This window comes from Muntiacus reevesi, chromosome 13 (genome assembly GCF_963930625.1).
Source record: "Muntiacus reevesi chromosome 13, mMunRee1.1, whole genome shotgun sequence".
Classification (NCBI taxonomy): Eukaryota; Metazoa; Chordata; class Mammalia; order Artiodactyla; family Cervidae; genus Muntiacus; species Muntiacus reevesi.
This window is the reverse complement of record NC_089261.1, coordinates 29438399-29452552: the sequence shown is the minus strand read 5'-3', so window position 1 is coordinate 29452552 and position 14154 is coordinate 29438399. Positions and strand designations below refer to the sequence as shown.

General features: G+C 41.1%; 1 protein-coding gene across 1 annotated transcript in view; it reads right to left on the bottom strand.

Moving 5' to 3' along the window:
- The window catches only part of GUCY1B1 (guanylate cyclase 1 soluble subunit beta 1), a 53972-nt gene extending 46709 nt beyond the window's left edge, over window positions 1-7263 (bottom strand). Inside the window, exons 1-2 of the mRNA XM_065903916.1 lie at window positions 7105-7263; window positions 6403-6476 (exon numbers count right to left, since the gene is read on the bottom strand). Of these exons, the coding sequence (XP_065759988.1) occupies window positions 6403-6476; window positions 7105-7107 (77 nt within the window). The 5' untranslated portion in view covers window positions 7108-7263. The remainder of the gene's footprint in view (window positions 1-6402; window positions 6477-7104) is intronic.
- Between the last annotated feature and the right edge of the window lie 6891 nt (window positions 7264-14154).

Below are 14154 nucleotides of genomic sequence, written 5' to 3'. Positions count from 1 at the left end.
GACACAGGTGGCTTCCAGTGGATACATCGGGCCTCCCTCCACCTGCCAGGTTGACCAGCAGGTCTTTCTAAAGAAAAAGGCCCTGCTTATAACAGTTATCTGGTTCACCTATTTTTTAACTCAATGTATTCATTGATTTGTACTGAGAAAGTTTCTGGGGATGAAATGAATATGGCTTCATGTTTGTATGTGACTTCATTAGCCCCTACTTTGGTATTATGCCCATGACTCAGACAGTAAAGAATTTGCCTTCAAAGCGGAGACCCAGGTTCGATCCCTGGGTTGAGAAAATCCCCTGGAGAAAGAAATGGCAACCCGCTCCAGTATTCTTGCCTGGACAGAGGAGACTGGTGGGCTACAGTCCATGGGGTCACAAAGAGTCAAACACGACTGAGCAATTAACAACTTTCATACTTTCTGTCTTAAAAGGAGCAGCAGATCTGCCATCAGAAGAGCAGAGTCTGGTCTGAGTCTACAGCTTTCTGACATCATTCCTTAGACAGTCATTCCACCTCCTGAGACTCAACTTTATCATTAAACAAAGAGCACTGAGCTCACTTATATATGTAGAAAGTAAAACAGACAAACAGAGAAGCAGTGTAGAGTGGTCAGTAGGGTTGGAAGTGGGGAAATGGGGAGGTGTTGCTCCAAGAGTACAGACAACTGTTACAAGATGAACAGGTCTGGGGATCAGTGCAGAGCTTGGTGATTACAGCTAACACTGTATCACAGACTGAAATGCTGCAAAGAGAGTAGGTTTTCAACCTTCTCACCACAAAAAAACAGTCACTATGCCACAGTATGGAAGTTTTAGTGAATATCATGGTGGGAATCGTTCTGCAATTTACAAATGTGTCTAAACCATACATAAAACACCTTAAACTTACCCAATGTTATGTGCCAATTATATCTCAATAAAGTTGGAAAAAATGAGCTAGAAAGGCCTTTCTTACTTCAAATGGGTATTGTGGCACTCATGTGAAACTAGTGAGGAAAGGACTTTGGAAATTTTAAACAACTTTTATAATAAAAAGGACTTAATGTTTTAAAGCCCACTTGAGCAAGAATACAGGAAGGTACAAAAATTTAATTATACTGCCACAGGAATATGAAAATCTGATTAAAACAAGGCAAAATGTGGTACTTGATTTGGTTTTGTTTTGATAAAATGAATATTAAGAGCATACGAGGACTTCCTTGGCAGTTCAGCGTTTAAGACTCCACACCCCACAATGCAGAGGGCACAGGTTCAATCCCTGAAGGAAACTAAAATCTTACATGCTGCATGGTACAGTCTAAAATACAAAACAAAACCAAAAGAGAGCATATGGAAGCAACCAAAGTGTCCATCAACAGATGAATGGATAAAGAGATACAATATATACACAATGGGATATTACTAGCCATAAAAATGAATAAAATTCTGCCATTTGCAATAACATGGATGAACTGGACGGTATTATGCTCAGTGAAATGTCAGACAAAGAAAGTCAAATACTGTGTGTTATGACTTACACATGGGATCCAAAATATTAAAAACTAATGAGTTTAAAAAAAGAAAAAGAACATACACTGCATCTTCAAATAACAGATAGAGACTGGGAGGTGGAAGAATATAAGGTAGGATTGATTCCAAAGTAAAGCTTCAGCAGAAAAACAGCATCATGAGAGTAAGTCTTCCTACAATGAGCAGAGGGGGAGAAGTGGGACTAGTCAGACGCAGAAAACTTGATGGGAGCCATCAAAGTAAGACGGAAAGTGCTCAGAGCTGAGGAGAAGATGACCATTTCAGAGCACCTCAAATCCAAAGGGCAGGTACAAGCTGCATGAGATGGAGAAAGGGAAAGAGAAAGTGAAATGACAAGAAGTCACTACCTGTCCTAGAGCAATGAGTGCACACTTAAACAGGTATAGTGTGCAGAATCAGCCAATTATTGTCATGTAAGAGTGCTTCTTATCTTTCAGGGGAGCTGGAAAGGGAAAACCTGAAAACTCTGGTTCTAGAGTAACAGAAGTAACAGCTACCATTTACTAAGCACTTATTTATCAAGAACTGTGTTAAGCACTTTGCAGGCATCATTCAGTATAAAACCCCATGAAGTAGTTATTATCTGTTTCCTTATAGAGTTTAGTCTTGGGAAGTTTATGCAACTGGGAAAGTCACATATAACTAGCCTACAGCCAAGCATCTGCTTACATGAACCATAAGGATTAATTCATGATGAGCAAATTCACCAAGAAGCATTATTTTCAAAACTGGAAGATCAGAACATACTATCCAACAGCCAAATGTTTCCACATTTAGCTACAGGCAAAAAAAAAATCAAGATATAATAAGATTAGAAACAGTTTTATATCTCTAAACTGTATTTGAAAGCAAGGATCATATCATACACATTTTGGGGGAAGCTTTCCAAATCAACATGGTTTTACTTTATAAAAGAAAAAAAAAAGGGGAGATAGAAAGATAGAGCACAGGAAACTATACTCAGTATTCTGTAATAAGTTGTAAGAAAAAAAGAATCTGAAAATGAATATATACATAGGCATATATGTATGTATAAATGAATCACTGTGCTATACACTTAAAACCAACATGACACTGTAAATCAACTATACTTCAATTTAAAAATGCTAAAAAAGAAAAGAAAAACCAAAATAAACCAAAACTATACATAAAACATGAAGTCCTGCCACTCTTTGTTCTCAGTTGCTATTTGGAGGTGATTCTACTCAGTCTTTTTTTTTTAATTAATTTTTATTGGAATATAAATGCTCTTGTTTGCAAAGCAGATATAGACAGGTGTAGAGAACAAATGCATGAATACCAAGGGGGAAAGGGAGGGTAGAAATAATTGGGATTGACATATATATACACTATTGATATATGCATAAAATAGGTAACTAATGAAAACCTACTGTACAGCACAGGGAAGTCTACTCAATGCTCTGCGGTGACCTAAATGGAAAGGAAATCCAAAAAAGAGGGGATATATGTATAATTATAGCTAATTCATTTTGTTGTACAGTAGAAACTAACATATCATAAACTTTCTATCCTCACTACTCAAACACTTGACTATGCTCCTTAAAAATAAACTTAACTAGAGAATGAAAGAAGACTTGAATCAATGAATGAAAAAAGCATGCTGCTCTGTACAGGTAAATCACATAAAAACATACCAAATACATATGCATTCTTTACACAGGGGAATCATCTTCCTAACAGTCTTCTATAGGAACACACTCCAATATTTATCAACTAACAGAGCCATTAGTTTATTTCCAAATCTCATACGAAGATTCTGAACCCAGTAGTTTGAATCAATGTTAGTGTAACCAGGGCCAATGGCAACGTGTCAGAAACGGTTACTAAATTCCATATTGAGGTGCTTTTCTAATATATACATATATATATTAGATATATACACACATATATCCTGGCTTCATGCTTTCCTGAAATAATGATTGATATTTCTCATCACTTAGGAACCGTGGCTTCCAGAAAGGGCCATCTCAAAACTGAAAGGAAAGCAACAAAACAGGATCTGAGGTAGATTCAGAAGTTTCTTTGGCTTTTTTACATGCAGTTATGATCTAGATCAGAGGGACAAACGACAATTCGTGAGTCAAGTACCACGCACTGCCAGTTTTTGCAACTTTGGGATATAAGAAAGGCTTTTACATTTTAAAGAGGATACACATAATATCTTCAAAATTGACTCTTGGCCTGCAACACCTATAATATTTACTATCTAGCCCTTTCAGAGAAAGTTTGCTGACCCTCAGTCTTGACAATCTTTCTTTTTCTTTAGCAGTGGAATTTAAAACTCTTGTGAAATGGTTACATTATTGGTAAGAGTGTAAGTGAATAGGGAGTTTACAATGAAGCATTTCTGGCTCTTACCATTTAGGATTTTCTGTCTGGAACCTGTTTGGATTTTACTTGTCATTAAATGTTTGGCATCCTTTCTGAAGAAGGATGGATGGCCATTGCCTCCTAAACCAAAAGAGTATGATATGAAATTTTATAATCAATTTAGATAGTTTTTGACAGTGCAAAAAGGAAGCTAGTGGAGTTGGGTATTTACTGAGATTTTTAAAAAAAATGCTTTTCATATATTCAGTTTTCATAAAAAGGTACAACTGAAAGTATCTTGGACCTTTGACTACAGAGATCCTCCCTGGCATAGGTGGTGAGGTCAGAGGAGAACTCAGAATCTCCTAGGGAGCATTTCAAGGTTAAACCCTGCCAAAGTCTCCCATCCGGGCCCAGGCAATGAGGATCTCTGTGATTCTAAACAAATACCCTTCCAGGGATCCCTCAGGGGTCCCAACAGTGAACCATTCTAAGGCCCACCATGCAAAAAACTCAGCAAGGTTCTCTCATCCAGATACTAAATTGTATCCAAGACAAAATGGGCTCTACCAGGAGGGATGCTGAAATTTAAAAAAAAAAAAAAAAAGAAAGTCAAACTTAATACCTGAATTGCAAACACTAGTAAAACTAATAGCATTTCTCTTGCAGGGGCACATGATCCTTGAAAAAGATTCCTATGGTTTGTTCCATTTTACCAAAAAAAAAAAAAAAAAAGTTTCATCTGATTTAAATTATTAGCACTTAAACAGATGAAGAATACTTTTGGACGCAACTTAAAAATAAATTCATGAGTTAGAAGATATTGATGTTTAACTAAAATTAATACATTTGTAAAAAGAATGCAATAACATTCTTAGTGTGATTTGGCAGAGTTAAGGTTTCACATCAAGGGAATTTGTAAATCGTTAGATATTTCTGACCTTCTCTGTGGAAAATATGGCCGGTATAAATGAAGCACTTGATAATTTCATTTCTAAATCTCCTACACTTTTCTCTATGAGGTACAATTTTTCATTTCTGTATTTGACATCATCGAAATCAATAATGGGGAAGATACATGTTCTAAACCCAATTGTGCATAAGATTGTTTAACCACAAGAGCCATCCCGTGCTCTGAAAATTCTGAATATATTCATTGTCATCACACATCCACTAGGAAATTTGGGAATTTCTATTTTACGGATGAGAAATTACCACATGGTTGGTATACACGATGCCTTCATAAATTCACAAAGAAAATGGCTTTAAAATAGTCTTATACATAGGTTACACTGTTAAAAATCTTTCTCTTGATGCCTGCCTCTCTGTAACTATCTGCCAAGCAAAATAAAAATTATGAAGGTATTAATAAGGTAGATAGAGAATTCAAGTCCCAAAGTAAGCTTTAGGGCCTAGATTCTTATTTAATTGAACCCCATAATCACAAAACCCCTACTTCTCTTTATAGCATGCGGATGTACTCCGTCGTAACATAAACGGCTCAGGGAACACGAAATAATGCTCAAGGATACTGACCCAAGGGAAGGAAACGTTGCAGTCTACTGCTCTATATTTAATTCTGGTAATTTCCATGGAAACAGATCTGTGTAAGAAATCACTGTCGTGGAACTTCATAATAGAGCCTGTTAGAATTCACTGCAACTGTAATATATTTAGGAACAAACAGCATGAAAGCATCACCTACTTGATACAACAAAATGAAATCGGTGAGCACAGGAAATGAGAGTAAATAATAACAATGTGTTCTCTGTCCATCCGGGTACCACTCTCTGTCCCTCTAATTGAACGTGACAGTTACAGTGTTGTCCCAAAATGCAAGTCCACATAATGGTGGCTTTTGATGTGGCTGCTTGGCTGTGATCAACCGTACAAGTGAAAGGCAAATTCTACCAGAGCGAGAGAAAGAAAAAGAGATCTCAGTTGGACTGAAATGCTCAAGGTGTTCGGAGAGCTGGTGACCGTCACTGCAGCAGGTTGAAACCCCCAGTGGCTGCGCTATTTCCATTCACATCCCAAGCACTGGGCTCACAGATCCAGACGAAAACTAGGATACCCTCCTGCCTCACCACAGTAATAGAAACCAAAAATAAACGGGGCGGGGATTCACTTTATTTCAGACGAATAAACGAGGTCGATTCACAGTTGCTCGATAGGCAATCTCAAAAGTGAGTTTCAGCAGACCCAAAAGGCCTCCCCATTTATCGTACAAGTCTGCAAAGTGTGTGAACGACCAGCAAGCCGTCTTCATTCGTTTCTGCGGAGGCCTCTGCGGTCCCCGGGGCCCCTCCGCGTGGGAGCCTCCCGGGCTCGGAGCCTGGGAGCCGCAGGGCGCGGGCAGCGCGTTCCCACGCCCGGCCGGGTTGAGAGGCCGCGCTGACCCTGGGGATCCTTCCCCCCGGGCCGCCCCGCCCCGCCCCGCCACCCCCGGCCGGGCTCGGGAGCGTGGGAGCGCGGCTGCGCCGAAGATGCGCGCCTCGGGCAGGAAGTGGGGGCGCAGCGGGGCGCGGGGGCCCTACACTTACTTGATGTCTTCCCACACCTCAGGGCCATAGTTGCGGATCACCAGCAGCTCCAGCGCGTGATTCACGAATCCATACTGCGGGACAGGAAGACCCGAGCGTCAGGGACCGGCCGCGGTGGGAAGGGGGTTGGGGGCCAGGCCTCCGCAGCTGCCGGCACCGCGCCGGGGAACCTGGTACCCTGCCCCCTGCTTCCGCTCTATTTGGGGTCCGGGTGCTAAGGAGGGGTAGTACAGGGGCGCGACCTTCGCCCCATTCAGGGGCAGCTTGTCTCCGTCACTGTCCGCCCCATCCCCAGGTCACCCCCTCCCACGCTCACCTGCCCCCGCGCCAAGGCAGGTTGCGCCCCAGGAGAGCCCGGCGGAGAGGACGCGAGCCCGACGCCTCTCCGGCCGCAGAGCCCAGAGCCACACACGCGGGCCGGCCCTGGCCGGGAGCCCCTGCGCCTCGGCAGCTTGTCCCCTTCCCGAGCTCGGGAAGGCGCGCGCCGTGCGGACACCCGGGAAGCCAGGCACCAACCGCCCCTGCAGCTAACCCCAACGTTCCCGTCTCCCCGCTCGGGATGCAGGCGAAACGCGAGGCCGCTCCGCGGCCAGCGCTGCGCTCCCCGGGCCCCCAGCGCGCTTCCTCGGCACTCGGCCGGTTCCTTCGGGCAGCCAGGCCCGGCTGGCGGGAGGCGCGGTCCGAGCGGTCGAGACCACTCACCATGGTGTCAGCGCCGGCTCGGCCGAGGGACCCAGGCGGCGGCGGCGGCGGCGACCCCGCACCCAGCCCGCGCCCCCGGCCCGGCGCGCCCCGATGGCCACCTCCCTGCAGCTACCGCGAGCGGAGCCGAGGGGCTGCCACCGCCTCCCGGCTCCTGACCAATCGGCGGCCGCGGAGGGAATTCGGATGCTCCGGGTGCCGCCGCGCTCCCGCGCCTGCCCGCCCCCGCCCCCGCCTCGGTGACGAGGATTGAGGCCACAGTGGTGACGGTGGAGAGGCCGCAGCCGGCTCGGGCACCGATTCTGGGGCGGGGAAAACGCAGCTGCTGTGGCCTCACCAAATGTATTGTTATGCAAAGATATGCCCTCGGGGAAGCACATACTAAGGAGGGGTGTGTGCGTGCGTGTGTGTGTCGTTTGTAACGTGTGTGTGTCGTTTGCAACGTGTGTGTGTGCGCGAGTGTGTCGTTCGCAACGCACAAGCCTTAAAAGGAATACGCCCTCGTGGTCGGCATCCTCCTGTTTATCATCTTGCTGCAGATGAACATTTCCTTTGTGGCTTGTTCCCTCAACAATTTATGGCAAGCTGAAAGCTAATAATACTCCCCTTAGCACATTTCACTTTTCGTCAATGAGACGAGCTGAGTGAGCCAACTAAAATTTTCAGTACTATTGTTTGGGTGAGCGCCTGTCTAAGTCAGCTCTGCCGCTCACTCAGCTGCATGCCAGGTCCAGGGGCTCCATCCTGGTGGAATACCTGACCCCACTCCACAGCGGGGAGCCGCGACTCAGGGAGTCGGAAGTTGGCCAGTCATAATTTGGCCTCTTGCTGTTTCTCAGAGGGAACTGCTGAACTGGAGAAAGGCCCAGTACCGAAGGAACAGACTTAATTATGTAACTCGCTGTCTCCCTTCTACCAGGTACTTGGGTTAGTTAATGCCCTGAGCCCCACTGCAGGGAAATGATGAGCCAGCAAGAACTGTCTGCTGATGAGAACTCTGTGCCCGAAGTGCGTGGACACGGTTGACTGGGGTTAGGTCAAGAGTGGGAAGGAAAGGCAAGCCTTGCTTCCAGTCACCAATGTCAGTGGAGCCAAGAAGCCAGGATGAGATTCTATGATGAGAAAAGAGAACAATGTCACACAATAAAAGTTGTTCTGGTTTCTGCTACCAGAGGCCTACGTTGAAACATAATTGATACAGAAATACTAAACAGCAGACAAGTAAGATGAAGAATAACCTGTAAAATACTCATTTCTATTACTAATGGTGGAATTTTTATAAACCAGAGGCTTTCATACATATAAGCTTTCATACTTATATAATTATTAAGATGTTGAACCATTTTTTAATATGAACTTAATTGTTAAGCATTAAAATAGACCACTACTGCATACAGTAATGAAAAAGCTAGACACATAATGACACAGAAAGATGCACTGCTGAATAAACAGGTGACACATGTATGTGATCACCTTCGAGTTTTGTGTATAAAATCTTTGTATAGAGTAAGATGCAATTTGTATAATAAGAGCACACATTTTGATATAAAGGTAACTGCCTGGGAAGATGCATAGAAAAGCTTTGTCGTCTGTTATTAGAACCAGTGGTTGAAGGAAAAAAGATTTTAACTTTTTGTATCATGACCTTCTGTACCTTTTTATTTTTTACATGCAGATATAATACTTTTTTAAAATTTTTATTGGAGTATAGTTGATTTACAGTATTGTGTTAGTTTCAGGTGTACAGCAAAGTGAATCTGTTATACATGTATCCACTCTTTTTTAAGATTCCTTTCCTAAATAGTCCATTGCAGAATATTGAGTAGACTTCCCTGTGCTATACAGTGGGTCCTTAACAGTTGTCTATGTGATATATATAATAGTGTGCATATGTCAATCCCAATCTTCCAATATATCCCTCCCCGATCCCTTATCCCCTGTTAACTGTAAGTTCATTTTCTATATCTGTAAGTCTATTTCTGTCTCATAAATTCATTTGTTTTCCTTTTTTAAATAACCTATATCATATGATATCTGTCTGTCCGTTTGACTTACATCACTCACTATAACTAGCTCTGAGTCCATTCATGTTGCTCACACGGCATTCTTTCATTCTTTTTTAATGACTGAGTAATAGTCCCCTGTGGGCTTCCCAGGTGGCCCTAGTGGTAAAGAACCTGCCTGCCAAAGCAGAAGACAAAAAAGACGCAAGTTTTATTCCTGGGTTGGGGATCATCCCCTAGAACATTCCAGTATTCATGCCTGGAGAATCCCTTGGACAGAGGAGCCTGGTAGGCTACAGTCCATAGGGTCACAAAGAGTCAGACATGACTTAAGCAACCTAACACACATACATGGACACAGTATTCCATTATATATATATATATATCTCACATCTTCTTTATCATTCCTTTGTTGATGGACATTTAGGTTGCTTCCATGTCCTGACTATTATAAATAGTGCTGCAGTGAATACTGGAGTGCATGTGTCTTTTCAAATTATGGAGGAAAAAAGTCTCTTCAGTAAGTGGTGCTGGGAAAACTGGATAGGCACATGTAAAAAATGAAATCCCTAACACCATACACAAAAATAAACTCTAAATGGATTGAAAACCTAAATGTAAGGCCAGATACTATAAAACTCTTAGAGAAAAATATAGGCAGAACATTCTTTGACATGAATTGCAGCAAGATCCTCTTTGATTCACCTCCTAGTGTAATGTAAATAAAAACAAAATAACCAAATGAGACCTAATTAAGCGTAAAAGTTTTTGTACAGCAAAGGAAATCATAAGCAAAATGAAGACAACCCTAAGAATGGGAGAAAATATTTGCAAACAAAGCAACTGACAAGGAATTAATCTCCAAATATACAAACAGCTCTTTCAGCACATTATCCAAAAAACAAACAGCCCCATCAAAAAATGGGCAGAATATCTAAATACACATAAAAAGACATATAAATGGCCAAAAAGCACATGAAAATTGCTCAACATCACTAATTACTAGAGAAATGCAAATCAAAACTACAATGAGGTACCACTTCATGCAGTCAGAAGGGCCACCCTCAAAGTATGCAGCTGTAATATTTTTGTAACTTGTTAAAAAAGACTTTTTGTTATCTCTCAACCTGTTTTCTTCTTAACTAAAGTTGTGTCTCAGTTCAGAGCGTGCTGCAGTGCAATGGCCTATACCTTAGACTTTGCAAGTAAAAGGGAGAGAATATAGCAATGTTGTGATGGAAAATGAAGGAAGTCCACCTGGACAAAGATATGAGAAGTGAGGGATGAGCAACCCTGCCAACTATTTCTTCTCTCTGAATTCACCCTGTAGCCTTCATGGCCCCGTTTGTCAGTCAATTACAATGTTTTATATTCTGACTATCTTACAGTCACCTAAGTGTAAAGGAAACAAACAAAGTTTGTTTGGCCCATGAATAACACAGAGCACATGACGTTTAGGAAGAGGAGGGAACCTCCCAGCCGTGAGGGGCCCCAAAGGGGTTGTAGGCTTTTGCGAGCACTTCCCCATTGTCACTGCTGTTGACAAAGGAGCAGAGCAGTCAGGTCCCAAGAAGACTGTGCTGTGTTCTTGGAAACAATCTATTGCACTCTGGTCTGGATGGCCAAACTGAGGAGAACCAGCTACAGAGGAAAAGAAGGCCCTTGGGGAATGTTTAGCCTGCCTGGAGTCAACATAAACTGTTTGAGATCAGTCTAATGCATGAAAAATAAATAAGCAAAATGGTAATATGTGGCTTTCCAAAGTGTCAGCTGAAATGACTCACATTTTCAGCTAATAAAAATAAATGTGTTGGGTAAGTTAAACATTAAGCTATTGTAAGCATTGTTCCCAAAGCTTTTCCAGTGATGGGAAGATACGTACCTTGGGTTGGATATAAAGAGGAAAGAAACCTTTGGGGGTTGTTCTGTCTGTGCGTTGTTTTTCAGAGCTTTGGTGTTTTGCCAGATTTTTTCTACCAGGGAATTAAGGTTTCTGTTTTTGGATCCCGTCATGGAGCATCATGTGCTTTAGTTTCAATGATTCCTTATGCATTTTACTTGATACTCATATGCTTCTTTCATCTGGATGGCTCAGAGCTCAGCTGTTTATTTCTTCATGAAGCTTCTGGGGCTCAGTGCTCGGTAAGCACAGAGTAATCACCCCTCCCACGATTTTGCTAATACAGTTATTCAGTACTTATAGCAGAGAATGCAGAATTCTTATGAGCAAAGAGAAAAGTAAGTTCTGGATGACTTGTTATTTGGCATGGTTCTGGATTAATGGAAAAAAGAGATTCAATAATTCAGATTCCTAAAGCAGTGACATTCAGATTTCCCTTTTAATTTGCAAGTTAACTGCAAGTTAAGTTACATGAAAAAGGTATTATTGAATAGCAAAAGAAACACTTTCTGAAGTTACTCTTTTGTACCAACTTCCTTTCAATGTTTATTGTGCCATCAAAATTTATAAATAAACAAAAAAATGCATACATACATACATATATATATGTATTTATAAATAATAAATATATAATGTATATATACATTATATAAATATGTATGCTATATATAATACTTGAACTCTATAAATAAACGGAAAGAAATTAAAAGAAAATTTAAAATGATGCATCCTGTTGATGTTAAAATAATTAAACACTTTAAGATAAATGAACTCATCACCTATATTTGGAATATATATAATTAAATAAAATACATTTTATTCCTGAGGAAACTTATGAAAACCAGATTCAGCTCTCATGTTATGTTTCTGGAGTCAGGTTAAAATAAAAAGTAACTGGTCTTACCTTGGCCACAGTCCACACTTTTTTAATAAAAAAGACTTTTTTTTAATAAAAATAGATTTACCATTAAAACGTCAAAGATTCAGCTACTTTGAGCTTTGAAACATATTTTAAAGGCCATTTAGTAAAAACTTTCTTTTTCTATATCAGGAAACCTCTAAGCACTTTGCTTTGTTGGGGAACAATGAAAATTTTAAGTCTCAGCCTTTTAAGAAGTAATAATTAGTAAAGTCATGAATTATTGTTCTCAGAAGCCCTGGAAGATTTAAAATTCTCATGAAGCCAGAGCTAAATATACTTTCCTCCCTCACCCACCCAGAGATGGCTGAAATCTAGTGCTTAAGTTCAATGCGTCTGTTTCTAAATAGCATTTAGAAGCCTCTCGATTCTGTGCTGAAGTTTCTAGTTTGCGTTTGGTTAGATACTGAGTATTAAAGGAATAAGGGAGAATGAGAGCCACAGATCCAATTGTTTGAATACAACACTTTTCTTAATTGAAAGAGCAAAGAACAAAGTCAGCGATGGGAACAGTATAGTGTATTGTACCGTTAGTTGTACCAGTTCTTCAGTCAGATTGCCCATTTCTCACCATTTAGTAGAGGAGTGACATTGAACAGGTCACTTAATTTTTTGAGCTACCCTTTTCTCACTTATCAATGGGGAAAATACAGATAAATACACTCCAGTGCTACAAAGACAAAAATACCACCTGCCTCACAGGTTTATTGTGAACAGCAAATGGCTTAAACCAAGTCTGATGCTTAGGGCAGTGAAAGCCTCTAAAGTGACAAAATGCCTAGTGTCCACCTTACAGAAATGCAGTGTGTCCACTGGCAGCAAATGTGCAGTGAAAAGAATTGAAACCTGGCTGTCTGACGATTGGATCAACCTTGGCGGTTTTCTGCTTGGTAAGTAACCTGGGGTTTCCAGTACCCCACTTTATAATCATGACAACAGTTCCTGGCCCACTTTCCTCAGGTAAGGTGCCAGGGGAATCAAAAGAGACCTATTTGAAAGCATCTCACAAACCTTAAAGACCTGTCCAACTTTGCTCTTTACTATCTGGGGTCAGAGAGTGAATAAGCTCGGGACACCATGTGGGAAGCTCTAGGTGACAAGTGACAATCAGATCATCATTTGTTGTGTCTACCTTTCCCCTTTTGAATTCTATTCTTTTCTCATTTGCTAAAAATAATATCCAAACCTAACTAAAAGATACAATAATATATGAATTTTCTAATAAACATGAGTTTTAAATAATGAAAATGAAGCAATTATCCATTTATATGGAGCATAAGTTTTTTTCCTGAATGAGTGTTTTCTTAGCAACAAAACAAGTTGAAATTATCCTATGTGATAAAATTTATCCTAATGTGATAAAAGCTTTCTCATTTTCATTTAGTTCAGTTCAGACCCTCAGTCATGTCTGACTCTTTGCAACCCCATGGACTGCAGCACACCAGGCTTCCCTGTCCATCACCAACTCCTGGAGTTTGCTCAAACTCATGTCCATTGAGTTGGTAATGCCATCCAACCATCTCATCCTCTGTTGTCCCTGTCTCCTCCTGCCTTCAATCTTTCCCAACATCAGGGTCTTTTCAAATGAGTCAGTTGTTCACATCAGGTGGTCAAAGTATTGGAGCTTCAGCTTCAGCATCAGTCCTTCAAATGAATATTCAGGACTGATTTCCTTTAGGGTTGACTGGTTTGATCTTCTTGCAGTCCAAGGGACTCTCAAGAGTCTTCTCCAACACCACAGTTCAAAAGTATCAATTCTTCGGCACTCTGCTCTCTTTACAGTCCAACTCTCACATCCATACATGACTACTGGAAAAACCATAGCTTTGGGTTTTTAAAAAACTGTTTGTTTTATATTAGAGTATAGCCAATTAACAATGTTGTGATGGTTTCAGGTGGACAGCAAAGGGATTCAGTCATACATGTACATGTATCCTTTCTCCCCTAAAACTTCCTTCCCATCCAGGCTCCCATGTAACATTGAGCAGAGTTCCTTGTGCTATGTAGGTCCTTGTTGGTTATCCATTTTAAATATAGCAGTATGTACATGTCCATCCCAAACCCTCTAATTATTTCTTCCCCCATCTTTCCCCCACAATTTTCATTGACTTTTGAAATAAAATAATTGCATTGAATGTACTCTATAGTATGTCCCTCAAACATATGTATTTATTTAAATGGTATTTAGAATGCATTTTGAAGGATCCTTCCTCCACAAGATAAAAAAT